The 12122-nt window shown below is 55.2% G+C and overlaps 1 protein-coding gene across 1 annotated transcript; it reads right to left on the bottom strand.

Annotated features, from left to right (window-relative positions):
- Positions 1-190: 190 nt before the first annotated feature.
- On the bottom strand, positions 191-4349 carry PPM1M (protein phosphatase, Mg2+/Mn2+ dependent 1M). Its single transcript, XM_040994585.1, has 10 exons — positions 4071-4349; positions 3424-3547; positions 3046-3300; positions 2494-2606; positions 2175-2259; positions 1956-2074; positions 1740-1803; positions 1537-1644; positions 1277-1425; positions 191-995 (listed from the first exon to the last, which is right to left on the bottom strand). Exons 1-10 carry the CDS (start codon positions 4298-4300, stop codon positions 851-853), a joined length of 1392 nt encoding a protein of 463 aa, XP_040850519.1. The 5' UTR covers positions 4301-4349; the 3' UTR covers positions 191-850.
- Positions 4350-12122: the final 7773 nt, after the last annotated feature.

Here is a 12122-nt window from a genome sequence, read left to right as displayed (position 1 = left end):
AAAAGTGAAAGGGGTGTAACCAGAAGTCTGGTGCTCACCAGTGGTTGGCTAGAGACCTCCTTTCCATTCTTGGGGCTGAGAACTGAGAGAAGACATAGCTCTGATTTTCGGCACAGTGACCCACTAGAAGGTGATAAATGGCAAAGGTGTTCTGAATCCAGCTGTACATCAATTCATGATCCACAAGGGCTGTTTTGTATATAAACATTTAATAATAGAAGTGATGGATGGGGTGCAACAAAGCAGAGTCATTGCTAGGGCCAGGGACAAGCAACCAGTTGGGTCAAAGTAGAAGTGACCACATTGCACTTCTCTACCAACCAATTCTAGGAACTCTTGCCCCTTTTGTTCCCTGCTAGCCACAGCCCCAGTGTTTGTGCCCTGCCTCTAGTGGCAGAGGAAGGCAGGGTGAGACCTGAGCTCGTCTCCTTAGGGACTGCCTTTATGATGGCTGTTGTAGCAGATGTCCGTAGATTTCCCTGAGGCACTGGCGTGGTCCTCGGGGGGTTGTACAGATGCCTTGGTATTATTCATGGCTTGAAGACTTGAGTCCAAATGGGCTGGCTGCCCCTCCTGGCATCTCAAGTTTATTACCTTAATCTGGGTTTCCCTACCTGAGAATCCTGCTGTGGGGCCGTGGAAGAGCCTGTTTGAGGAGACCTGCATTCAGTTTCACCTCCAGAGGAATGTCCCCACAGAAGGCCAGACCCTGCCAACTCTATCTGTCTGGTATGTTTCTCCTTGTAGTGAGTATTAATTGGGGTGGATGGCAGGGATATAGGGCTGTGCCAGAACAGGGCAGACAGACCACATGTGGCCCTGGAACAGTACCGGGACACATTCTGAGTCCTCAGTGGCCACTGCTTCCTTGGCTCTTGGTGTGCAGTGGTATCACAAACACGGAGACGTCATCGTAGGACACCTGCCTTTCCCCCGTGGTACTGTCCTCCTTCCCCTGCGTGCTGTGGATCAGCATTTGGGCCAGCTCGGAAAACCTGCAAAGGCCATTGTGTGCTTCAAAGGGAAGAACCAAGAGACAAAAGCCAGCCCCCTGGGAGAACTGAGCAGCTGGAAATAAAAAAATACTATCTGTGGACCAGACAGCAACAAGCCTGGGAGGACGACATAATGGGGAACCCAGTCCTCCCGAGAAAGCAGGAGAAAAGCCAGGTCCTGACCACCAATCGAGGCCCCTTGGCACTAGTCTTCCCAGCCCTAACTACTTGGTGTTGCTACTAGTTCCCAAGCCCAGAAGGGTTCCTGGGAGCTACGGTACCTGTACGGGTCATCCTGGTTTCCAGGGAGGAAGCTTCTCACCAGCCGTGCCACCTGATCATTGGACAGGACATCCCAAAGTCCATCGGTTGCCATGACAATCACATCCTCCTCCTGGAGCTCCAGCTGGTCCATATTCAGCACAGTCACCTGCAAGTTAAGCCTGAGGATCTTTCAGCGCCCCTTTCCTGGCTCCCGACAGCCTCACTGCCTGCCTTTCTGGGCAAATGGAAGCCAGAATGGACCATATGGTCCCCTCACCTGTGGGATGGAGAGCAAGAAGGGCTTAAGATGGATGTTGGTGTCCAAGACTCTGAGCTGATGATCTCCTAGGCCCCGAGAGACAGCCAGTGTGCCCAGTAATCGAGCCTGGGGGCAGGGAAGGCATGAGGTGATGGCAAACAGGTCCAGCAAAAGGCCTAAGGTGGCAACTAGAGAATTCTTGAAGGGGGCTAGATACTGACCTGCCGGCCCTGACCATGGATTAGTGGATACTTGAGGTCTGCCTTCTCCACGCGTTTGTAGCTCCTAGCAGGAGTAATGCAGCATTAGCCAAGATCCCAAGCCCCAGGCCCAGCTAAGCTACCCTGCCCAGGTGAAACATCACTGCCCCGGGTGACACAGCTGGGCCTAGACCCCAGGGCTCTCCCCACCCCAACCTTCCACCCCACCAGGCTCACCAGCCACTCATGTGGTGATCACGGAATAAAACCTTCTGCCCCAAGTCATCTCCTTTCAGCCGCCGAGGGAACTCCAGTCTGGTAAACTCACCGGCCAGAAGCTCAGGGTAGACAAAGGCCTGGGGTGAGCAGCCATGCTCTGGTCAGCCTGCCTCCTGTGGCCCCGTGTAGACCCCAGGAGTTGCAGCTCCACAGCCTTCCCCTGCCAAGGGCACCTACCAGTTGCTGGATCCGCTGCCGCTCTGTCTCTGGGGTGAATTCAGAACTCAGTGGGCGAACCTCATCTCTCCGCACCAAGATGGCCCTGGGCAGGGGAGGTCTCTATTAGGTAGTCCCTACACTCGCCCAAGGCCATGACTGCCCAGCATCTACCTAAAAGGCTCAGCCAAGGTCCCTGCCCTGACGACCACTGTTAGCCCTCACCTGACATGTGCAAACATCAAACACAACCCTCCCAATTCCTATCCCTCCTCATCTAGTCACTTTGCACTGTCCTCACAGCCCATGACTGCTGCCCACTCTGTAGAGATGCACTCACCTGCTATCCCCAGCATTGGCCACATACAACTTGCCCTGCAGAGAGACGGCCACCAGCGCAGTGCAGCCACCCTGCTGGCCTGAGGCTTCCAGCTCTCGCCCAATCACCTCATCCTGGAGCAAACCAAGTCCCCTTTAGGTTCTGGGCAGACTGCCTCTGTCCCACTCTGCCCTGCCTGACAGTTCCCTTGCCACCTGCAGGCCTGGCCATCCCAACCCCACGACCAGTCATGACTCCAGGGATCTCCCTGTAGCCACAAGATCTAGACAAGAGAAGTGCTATTCAAAACAGGAAGGGAAACCAGCCCCTGCATCAAAGACCACAGGTCGTGCAACAACAATGCAGGTAAAAGTGCTCCACACCCAGCAGGCGCCACATGAGGAGGGATGACATCTACGGACATGAGGAACCAATCACCCCAGCCTTGTCCTTCCAGCCCAAAGATCTGTGATGGTCACCACAGTGCACACCACTCCCAGCTCCTTCAGGTCCCTCCCCCATCCCCTGAAACTTCCCACCGCCCACCCCCGCCCGGCCCAAGACCACACTCACACACTCCTGGAAGGCATTCTCCAGGGCCCCGACCACCAGGTCTTCTGCCTTGATGTCCTTTTCCTCCACGAACTGGGGGTCACTCGGGCAGATGCAGCGGCCACTGAGGTGCATGGGAGGCTGCGAGGCCATTATGCTTTCTACCACGATCTCGAGCTGCCGGCGCAGGCACGAGTGCAGGGTGTTGGCAGCCAGTATGGCTGCAGTAGGACCACCGTGCCCATCAAACAGGGCCCAGTAATGACCAATCAGGAACTGCACAGGAAGGGCTTGGCGTCAGGCCCTGGTTGGCTTCTCCAGCTGTCCCCTAGCTCTGCCTGCAGAAGGGCGAGCATCTTGGCTTGTGCCTCCTCCGTTTGCAGGCAGGCCAACACTTACCTCCTCTGGACACACAGTCAGCCACTCCTGGTCTTCCTCCGCTCCAAACTCACAGCGTCTGATACACAGTTTCCCACAGGCTGCCTGATCCTCATTGAACTCAGATTTCTCTGCATTGATGATCCTGTGGCCGGGGAGTGATGTGTGACCCCTCAGAGATGTACCTATGGCCCACTGGGCACAGAGGATCAAGCTGGCACATACAGAAGAGGCAGGCTCTCTTGCTGGACAAACCAGGAGGCAAGTTTCCTCCTATCTGTCCAAAGCGAGAGGCGCTGATGCCCAGGGAGTCCGGGTTTCCCCCTCCTGTCCCCTGCCCCAACTCAGCCAGGCTCCTGTCCCACACAGTGTCAGGCATAAGGCAGGGCAGGGGTATAAGGGTCTGGGAGAGTAAAGAAGCTGCTAGAGGGGTGGGCGGTTCTGCTCTCATTCGCAGGTCTTGGGGTGCAGGTCTTCCCCACCTCCAGCCTCCTCCCAAGGAAAAGGCGGCTGGGAGGGTGGCGAGGTGAAGACTTGATGGCCCGCTCTGTAGAAGGGTCACTGCCTCGGCTCGGCCTGCTGTCTAGGTCTGCTCAGGGTAGCTCAGACCAGGGTGTTGGGTTAGGAGGGGCCCGAGGCAGAGGGGTGGCCGCGATGGGAGCACTCACTCAGCGTAGCCAGCGTTCCAGGGCAGCGTGCGGCCCCGCGCCGGGCAGCGTACGGGCCGGGCGTCGGTGCGGCGTGGGACATCGGTCGCGCCGGGGCCGGAGCCCGAGCCGCGCAGGAAACGAGGTCGCCGGTAAGGCACGGGGCTGGCGCGGGGCCCAGGCGGCCGCGGCCGCGGCGCGGGAAGCGGATCCCCGGGCAGAAAGCGGCGGCGGAACCAGCCGGCGGACATGGCGCGGGGCAGGGGCTGCCCGCGCAGCGCGGGGCCGGGGTTGGGCCGGACACCGGGCCGCCGACGCCCGCCCCTGGGAGGAGGAGGAAGCGGGCCGGGGGCGGGGCCGGGCCAGGGGAGGCAAGGTCCCCAAACGCCAGCTCAGCTTGGGCCTGGAAGACGTCCGACTAGAAGAATCACCATGCCACCCCAATTTACGGGCCAGAAAACCGAGGCCTAGTTGGGGACGCGAAGTCACCTGCCTGCCACATCATGCGGCCACACGGGGTAGGCAGGACTGCGGTTCCCCCACACTTGTGGGGCAATGACCTTTGAGAGGGGATGCCCCCTTCCCCTACAGGGTCCACGGCACAGCAGGGCGGGAACCTTCTGTGTGGAGAGGATGGGGCCAGACTGTCCTTGGAAGGTGTGTCTCAGAGCACCCTGTCCCCGCGGCCTGCCCTCCTCTGGGCTCCGCCTCCCACAGCCAGGCACCCCGACATGAGGGCATGACCTTCCCCATCCACCTGAGAGGGGCTGCTGCCTGCAAGGGCCAAATTACCAGAAGGGCCGTCCCTCCCACCAAGATGTCCTTGTCCTCCCTGGCCTGTATGACCAGGGTCAAGAGCCATCTTTGGGAATCTAGAGAGAAATCTGTGGTCCCCAAAGGCGGTTGCGGCTCCCTGCTCAGACCAGGGAATGAGGGAAGTGAGAGGCTTAGATCGTGGGGTGTAGACAGCCTAGCATGCTGGGCTCAGTGGGCAGTGTCCCCCATACCCTGTCACCAGGGCGCTTTTCACCTGCTGCCACTGGAGCCCTGCTCCCCCACACCCCGGGACTGGGGTTAACCAGGCAGCACTCGGAGCCCTGGGAGGGGAAGTGTGCTGACACTCAGGCCCGTGCTGTTTCCATTATGACAGGGTGCTGACTCGACCCTCCTCCCCCAGCAGATTTCTCTTCCCCTTTCCTCCTCCAGGAAGCCAGGGCTTGCCAGCTCAAAGTTCCCAGACCAAGTCCCCAAGGTGCAGAATGCCCCAGTGGGGGACAGCTCTGTGACAGTCCACACTTTCACTGCTCTGCCCAAGCTCAGGCACCTGCTCAGTGGCACCACTTCCTCCCAGAAGCTAAACTGTCTCCCTCTCCCCCACCCCGCCCCCACAGGCAGTTCCTCGGGCCCAAGGAGGAAGTATCTTCAGGCAGGAGGCTGGGCCCTGCACCCCTCCCTGGGATGACTCAACTCTAGAACAGCCTGCAGGGCTAACTGACTAGAGCTACTGCATGTGCCAGGTCCTCAGGCAGGGAGTCAGGCCAGGTAGGCACCTGCCCATGGGGCCACAGTGCAAGGAAGGGAAAGGTCCTGGTTGCTGGGGCTTGATGCTGAGGGATAGAAGAAAGTTTCCCAAAGAAGGCATGACCTGAGACCTGTCACAGGATTCTAGGCAGACAGACAACTCCTCACACTCAGACGTTAAGGGCTTTAAGGCCTTCAAAATCTGAATTTTTTTTTAAGATGTTTATTTTTATTGGAAAGTCACATTCACAGAGAGAAGGAGATACAGAGAAAAAGATTTTCCATCTGCTGGTTCACTTCTCAAGTGGCCAAGCAGGGAGCTGGATGGGAAGTGAACAACCTGGACACAAACCAGCACCCATATGGGATCTCAGGCATGTAAGGGGAGGACTTCAGCCTCTAGGTTATGGCACCCCAGGCCCTCAAAGTCTGAATTCTATTCCATCAGCCCACACATCTTGTTTACCTTCCATTTCTCTTAGGATAAGCACCCTTCCTAGACATCATCTGTGTGCCTTTTCCTGTGGATCAGTCTCTTGGTATCCTCTCCCTTATTTTCTCCTGGGCCACTGATCTTTTAAAGTGTATACATTTATCTTTATATCGACTTGAAGGGTGGAGAGACAGCAAGGTCTTCCATCTGTGAGTGCCCTCCTCAGATGCCTGTAAGAGCTATGACTGCACAAGGCCAGGAGCCTGCAACTCCATGCCTGGGTCTCCCACACGGCTAGCTGAGGATCCAAGCACATGAGCCTCATCTGCTTATCCAAGACAATGCACTAACAAGAAAGGAAATCGGAAATAGAGTAGCTGGGACTCAAACCTGGCACTCTAGTATGAGATGAAGGGGAACCAAGCAGCAATTTTACCTGAGCCTACCTCTGCATGTCTTTTTCTTTGATTATGAGAGCTCTTTGTATATAAAGGACACTGGCTTTAAGCCTGCTGCCTTGCAGAAGCTGGAATCGGAAGCCAGAGCCAGCACTCACACCAGGCATTGCAATGTGAGAGGCGGGGATCCAACCCACATCTCGACCTCGAGACCAAACACCTACTCGTGTTGTCTCCTGTGCTAGCTAGGCTTGGTGATGTACTCAGAAGGCCTCACCCCAACTCCAAGATTGTACAAACTGCTCTCCTTTTTTCAGTAGTTTACTTTTTTAAACATTGACATCTTCCCTGCTTGGAAAAAACTGCTCTAATCATTTCAACTACTGACACTGCTGAGAAACATCAAAAAGAAAGGGTACCCAGCCTGCTCTGGGGGCCCAGCCCAGCCCTGACTCATGGGAGGAGCCGTGTGTTCGCAGCTTTCTGACCCTCCCCCTGACACAAGATCTCAGCGGGAAGCCAAGTCACTTTATTTTTGTTTTTTTCATTTTATTTGAAAGGCAGAGAGAGGGAGAGAACTTCCATCTTCAGTTTCACTCCCCAAATGCCTGCCAGTTGGACTTGGCAAGGTGTCCAGCACAACCCCCAAGTTGCTCACAGGGATGGCAGGGACTCAAGGACGTGGGCCACCAGCTGCTGCCTTCCCAGGCACATGAGCACGAAACAGGACCTGAAGCAGAAGGGCTGCAACTCAGATGAGTCCGTACGGGGGAGGCAGGCCATCTTAGGTAGCAGCTCAGCCCACTGTGCTGCAACCCTGCTCACTGCTCCAACTTCTCGCGTACAGGAAACAAAAGTTCTCGGCTATACTCATCACCACATGACCTTGACCCAATTACTCCAGTCTTCCCAAACCTCAATCTTCATCAGTAAAGTGCAGACAGCAACACTTTCCTCAGGGGCTGTCTGGAGAATGAAATCTGCCCAGAAGGCAGTTACATGTGCCACAAGAAGACTGATGGGTCATGCACCATGCCTGCTGATTCAGCAATTAATAAACAGCCTGCTGAGGCCCGGCCTCATTCTAAACACTAAGGAGACAGCAGGGGCAAACTATACATGGAAAAAAGACAATTAAAACACACAAATGAGGGCTGGTGGAGTGGCACAGCAAGCTAATCCTCTGCCCTGTGGTGCCAACATCCCACATGGACACCTGTTCATGTCCTGGCTGCTCCACTTCCCATCCAGCTCCCTGCTTGTGGCCTAGAAAGGCAGAGGAGGACATCTCAAAGTTTTGGGACCCTGCACCTGCATGGGAGACCTGGGAGAAATCCTGGCTTCATTCAGATCAGTTCAGCTTCAGCTGTTGTGGCCACTTGGGGAGTAAACCAGCAGACCGAAGATCTTTATATCTCTCCTCTGTAAATCTTTCCAATAAAAATAAATCTACAGTCGAGTTCAGGTAAGTCTGCACAGTGGGCAGGTGTCTGGATCCCTCAGCCATTTATTTGGCTGTGGCTGGGGAAACCCATGCCCGGCCAGGCTTCCTGCTAGGGATCCTAGCTCCCAATTCACCACTGCTAGGGTTGGAGGAAGGTACTGGGCTTGTGGGTGGCCATAGTACCAACTGGTGCTGAGCTTTGCCTGCTGGCCACCCAGCAGTGATTTCTGGGATCTTAGGGGTATGGAATGGACATCCATGAATAAGGCCACTGTACATGTAAATGAGGAATGAATCCTGAGGGACATCCAACGACAGGGCCACTGTACTTGCAGGTAAGTGAGGGGAATGAGACCTGGTGTTTTGGAGGGGAGAGACCTGAAGATCTTTATGGGTCAGACTGATGCACAAGCCCATATGGGAGTCCTGGGTTGGGCTTGTTAGCATGGAACATGGCTGACCACCAGTGTGGACTGGGCCTGGGATGTGCCAAACTGGGCTAGACTCCAGCATTCACTGGTGATCGTGAGAACCAGAGTGGGTATAGGATGGGCTGGGCTAGGTCTCTGTTCCTGCCGAGCCATGTGTGAGCTGTGTCTGAGTGTGAACTAGGCTTGGCTGGGCTGTAGCACCCAACAGTAAGAACCAGAATGGGTGAGGGCCAGTCAGGAAAGGCCACTGTTACTGCTAGGACAGGAGATGGATTAAGTAGGGCTAGCCCATGTACCCACAGGTGTGCGCGAGATCTGTCATTGGGAGAGGTTCTGATGAAGGAGCTTGGGGAACTCTGTTGGGACACAGTCTCTGTAGGTGAGTGCAAGAACCAAGAAAAGGAGCAGCCCAGCCCAGCCCAGCCCAGCCCAGGCCAGGTTACAGTACCCATGGGCTTACCTTTAGCTCAGGTCTGGGGCGAGCCAGGCTGGGCCAGTTCATATCACCTGATGGCAAATCTGAGAACAAGAATGGTGTGTGGGTCATGCCAGATCAGGCCACAATACCAACCAGCTTACATTAGGGCCAGGATTGGGGGCTGGCTGGGCTGGCTAGGCTGTAGCCCCCACCAGTGTTAGCTGGAACTTGGGGGCAGACCTGGCCGAGCCAGGCTACAGCATCCACTAGAAAATGCTGAGGTGAGGTGGACCATGCCAGACTGGACCGTAGCGCCCAATCAGCACATGTAAGACCTGAGGGAGAGGGAAAAAAAAAGATCCAGGGAGAGCGGGCAAACCCAGTAGGGGTGCTACAGGGAGTTTCCCTGCTGGGCCACTATTCCCACTGGTGAGCATGAGAGCTGTGATGGAAGCAGACCAGGCAGACAGGGCTACAATACCTGTTAGCCTGCACATAAGCTGAATTAGAGATAAGCCAGGCTGGGCAGACTGAACCTACTCGTGCATGAATAAGCCAGAGTGGGTGAGCACTGGTTGGGTTTTGCCACAGCATCAGCTAGCAGATGCTGGCACGGGGCCAGGGAGCGGGGAACTCTGTCAAGCTAAACTGCAGAATCACCTGGAGAGTGCAAGATCCAGGAGTGGGTCCATTAGGAAAAACAGTGGGCAGCTCCCTCTTGGGTTGCCATTCCCACTGGTGAGCATGAGAAGCAGAAGTAGGGCAGGCATGGCTAGGCAGAGTGGCACCCGCAGGCATATGGGTGGGCTGGATAGGGGGGCTGGTTGTGTTGAGTTAGGCTTCAATGCCCACTGACATGTATGAGAGCTGAATGGGATGTGAGACAGACTGGACTAGTCTGCTGTACATACTGGCAAGCACAGGAACCAGAGCAGAGGGCGGGCCTGGTGGGGGTTATTGTGGGTCACTCCAACTAGGCTACAACTCCCACTGGTTTGCATGGGGGCCGAGTGTATGGTGCGCAGGATCAGGCTGGACTGCAACACCCATTAGTTTGCATAGAAGACAAGGCTGGAGACAACTGACCCAGCAATTGCAACTAACAGTGTGCAAGTAGGCTGATTTGAGCGCCGGACTGTACCTGACCCTGAATTGGCATGCACACACAAGAATCAGTCTGGGGGCCCGGCGCGGTGGCGCAAATGGTTAAAGGTCCTCGCCTAGCACGCCCGGGATTCCATATGGGCGCCGGTTCTAATCCCGGCAGCCCCGCTTCCCTTCCAGCTCCCTGCCTGTGGCCTGGGAAAGCAGTCGAGGACGGCCCAATGCTTTGGGACCCTGCACCCGTGTGGGAGACCCGGAAGAGGCTCCTGGCTTCGGATCGGCATAGCATCGGCCCGTTGCGCTCACTTGGGGAGTGAATCATCGGACGGAAGATCTTCCTCTCTGTCTCTCCTCTCTGTATATCCGCCTTTCCAATGAAAAAAAAATAATAAAAATAAATCATTAAAAAAAAAAAAGAATCAGTCTGGGATCACCTCAGATGTAGTTTCTTTGGGAATCCCCCCAACTGAATCACTGGACTCAGGATTCCAACCATGGCAAAAATTGAAGGTTTCATGGTCTGACCATGGAATGCATGTATCAGAGCTGGGCCTCCTCAGTGGCTTAGATGGAGCAGTGGACAGCATAACTAGGTGCACATGGAGGATATGGAAGTATACTGGATCCTGCAGAGGACACCTGGTACCACAACAGAAGACAGAGGACAGAACACATGGATCAACTACCCCAGCTAAGAGATGGCAGTGAATACCTGGCAAACAGACTCTAAGGTGGACTATATCAGCCAGTGGAGTCTGGAGAGACTTCAAGAGCGATTAGAGTGGCAAGATTGGCAGTAATTTAGAACTGCTGAACTATCAAAACAACTTCAGCAGGACCCTTGGAGCATGCCGCACACTGGGGACCCTGGGATGGTGGGAGGCTGGGTATGACTTCTCCCCTTATCTCTACCCTCCCCCAGATACAGCAAAGAAAAAAAAGAATGTGAAAACAACAGTCTTACCTACTTTCCTTTAACTCTTGATCCTTGGCACCTTAATCAAATATGTAGAAATTATCAAAAATAAAATTTATACAATTAAAAAATAAATAAATCTATGAAAAGTTTGCCTTTCAAAATAAAAATAATTTTTTAAACCTACAAATGCATGTATCGGATCACAATAAAAGCATAAAGAGCTGGGTGGGGGAGTCAGCCAGGCACCAGAGGCCTCATGGGTAAGGTATGCCACCAGTCATTCTTGCCTTGTCACAGTTCATGTTTCACAGGGAACATGACCTTATTTACTGGGTAATTCTTGGCTTTGGAAAGTCAAGTCTCTTTGGGGATCTGTGGGACCTTGAGAGTCTGTGTCACCAGACCTGGCCCCGTAGGGTTGGAGGTGGGGAGAGGGGGTGAGGGTGATGTGGGGATAGGGAGTCCCCTGTGCCCAGCGTCCCTGCGGGCCAGCTGTAGGGACACACAGCTTTACTTACCATGGTGAAGTGCAGCCATTTGAAAGACATCGTGAAGATATTGCTGGGGATGCGCACATATCCTACGAGAAGGCCCAGGGTTCAAGTTTCACCTACTTTACATCTTGCTGGTGTGAGGGAACAGGTGCATAGCTCAAGTATTTGGATCCTGGCGACGCCACCTGTGAGGGTGGAGGTTTAAGTTCCTGCCTTAGCCTTGACCTCTGTGGGCTTTTGAGGAATGAACCAATGGATTGGAGCCTTTCCAATAAGTACAATCAACTCAATCTGCTTTGTTTGCCACTGAGGACCGGGGGTGATGATGGCTGCAGGCCACCCAGTTCTCAGTACTCTCTCAGGAGATGAGATGCTCAGAGTCCTCATGGGGGGCGCAGAGGTCCCCACGCTGCCCTGAGGGGACAAAAGAGGGGCCGACTCCAAGCAGGCCACCCGTCATGTCTCCACAACCCCCAGAGCCAAAAACATGGCCTCGGCTCATCTTGCTCACTGACTGGGGTCAGCCTGTCTCAGTAACATGTTCATGGCTGTTGGGCAGCAGGCAGGCACAGCACTGGCAGGCCAACAGGGCCGTGGACAGTCATTCCTTGGCCAAACCCTCCTTCACACTCCGCGAGCCTCTTCTCAGAGAACTTCCCCTTTGTTCTGCTCCCCAGGATGTTCCACGAGGAACCTGGCCACAATTCCCCTGCTCCTCCAAGTCTCTCAGCTTCTCTGCTCAGCAGCCCTCGTGGCCCCCCACACTGCTCCATCACTAACTGTCCAGCCTGGCCTGTCAGCATTGACCAGCCGACGAGAGGTGTTGAGGCAGCGACGGCCCGCGGGCGCGCGCACGCACGCGCACCCCCACACAGACCCTCTCGCCGGTCACACACGCGCGGGCCCACAGC

The sequence above is a fragment of the Ochotona curzoniae genome, unplaced genomic scaffold, assembly GCF_017591425.1.
Source record: "Ochotona curzoniae isolate NIBS_2020 unplaced genomic scaffold, NIBS_Ocur_1.0 contig_908, whole genome shotgun sequence".
Taxonomy (NCBI): Eukaryota; Metazoa; Chordata; class Mammalia; order Lagomorpha; family Ochotonidae; genus Ochotona; species Ochotona curzoniae.
Note: the sequence above shows the minus strand (reverse complement) of the source record. Positions and strands in the feature narration are given on the sequence as shown.

Bases quoted from the DNA above. Each gene is read 5' to 3' on its own strand.
- PPM1M (XM_040994585.1), bottom strand. From the start codon at position 4,300: ATGTCCGCCGGCTGGTTCCGCCGCCGCTTTCTGCCCGGGGATCCGCTT. The intron at 1,804-1,955 runs GTGAGCCTGGTG...TACTCCTGCTAG, and splicing joins GATCACCACATGAGTGGCTG to GAGCTACAAACGCGTGGAGA. The intron at 1,426-1,536 runs GTGAGGGGACCA...CTTAACTTGCAG, and splicing joins TCTTGCTCTCCATCCCACAG to GTGACTGTGCTGAATATGGA.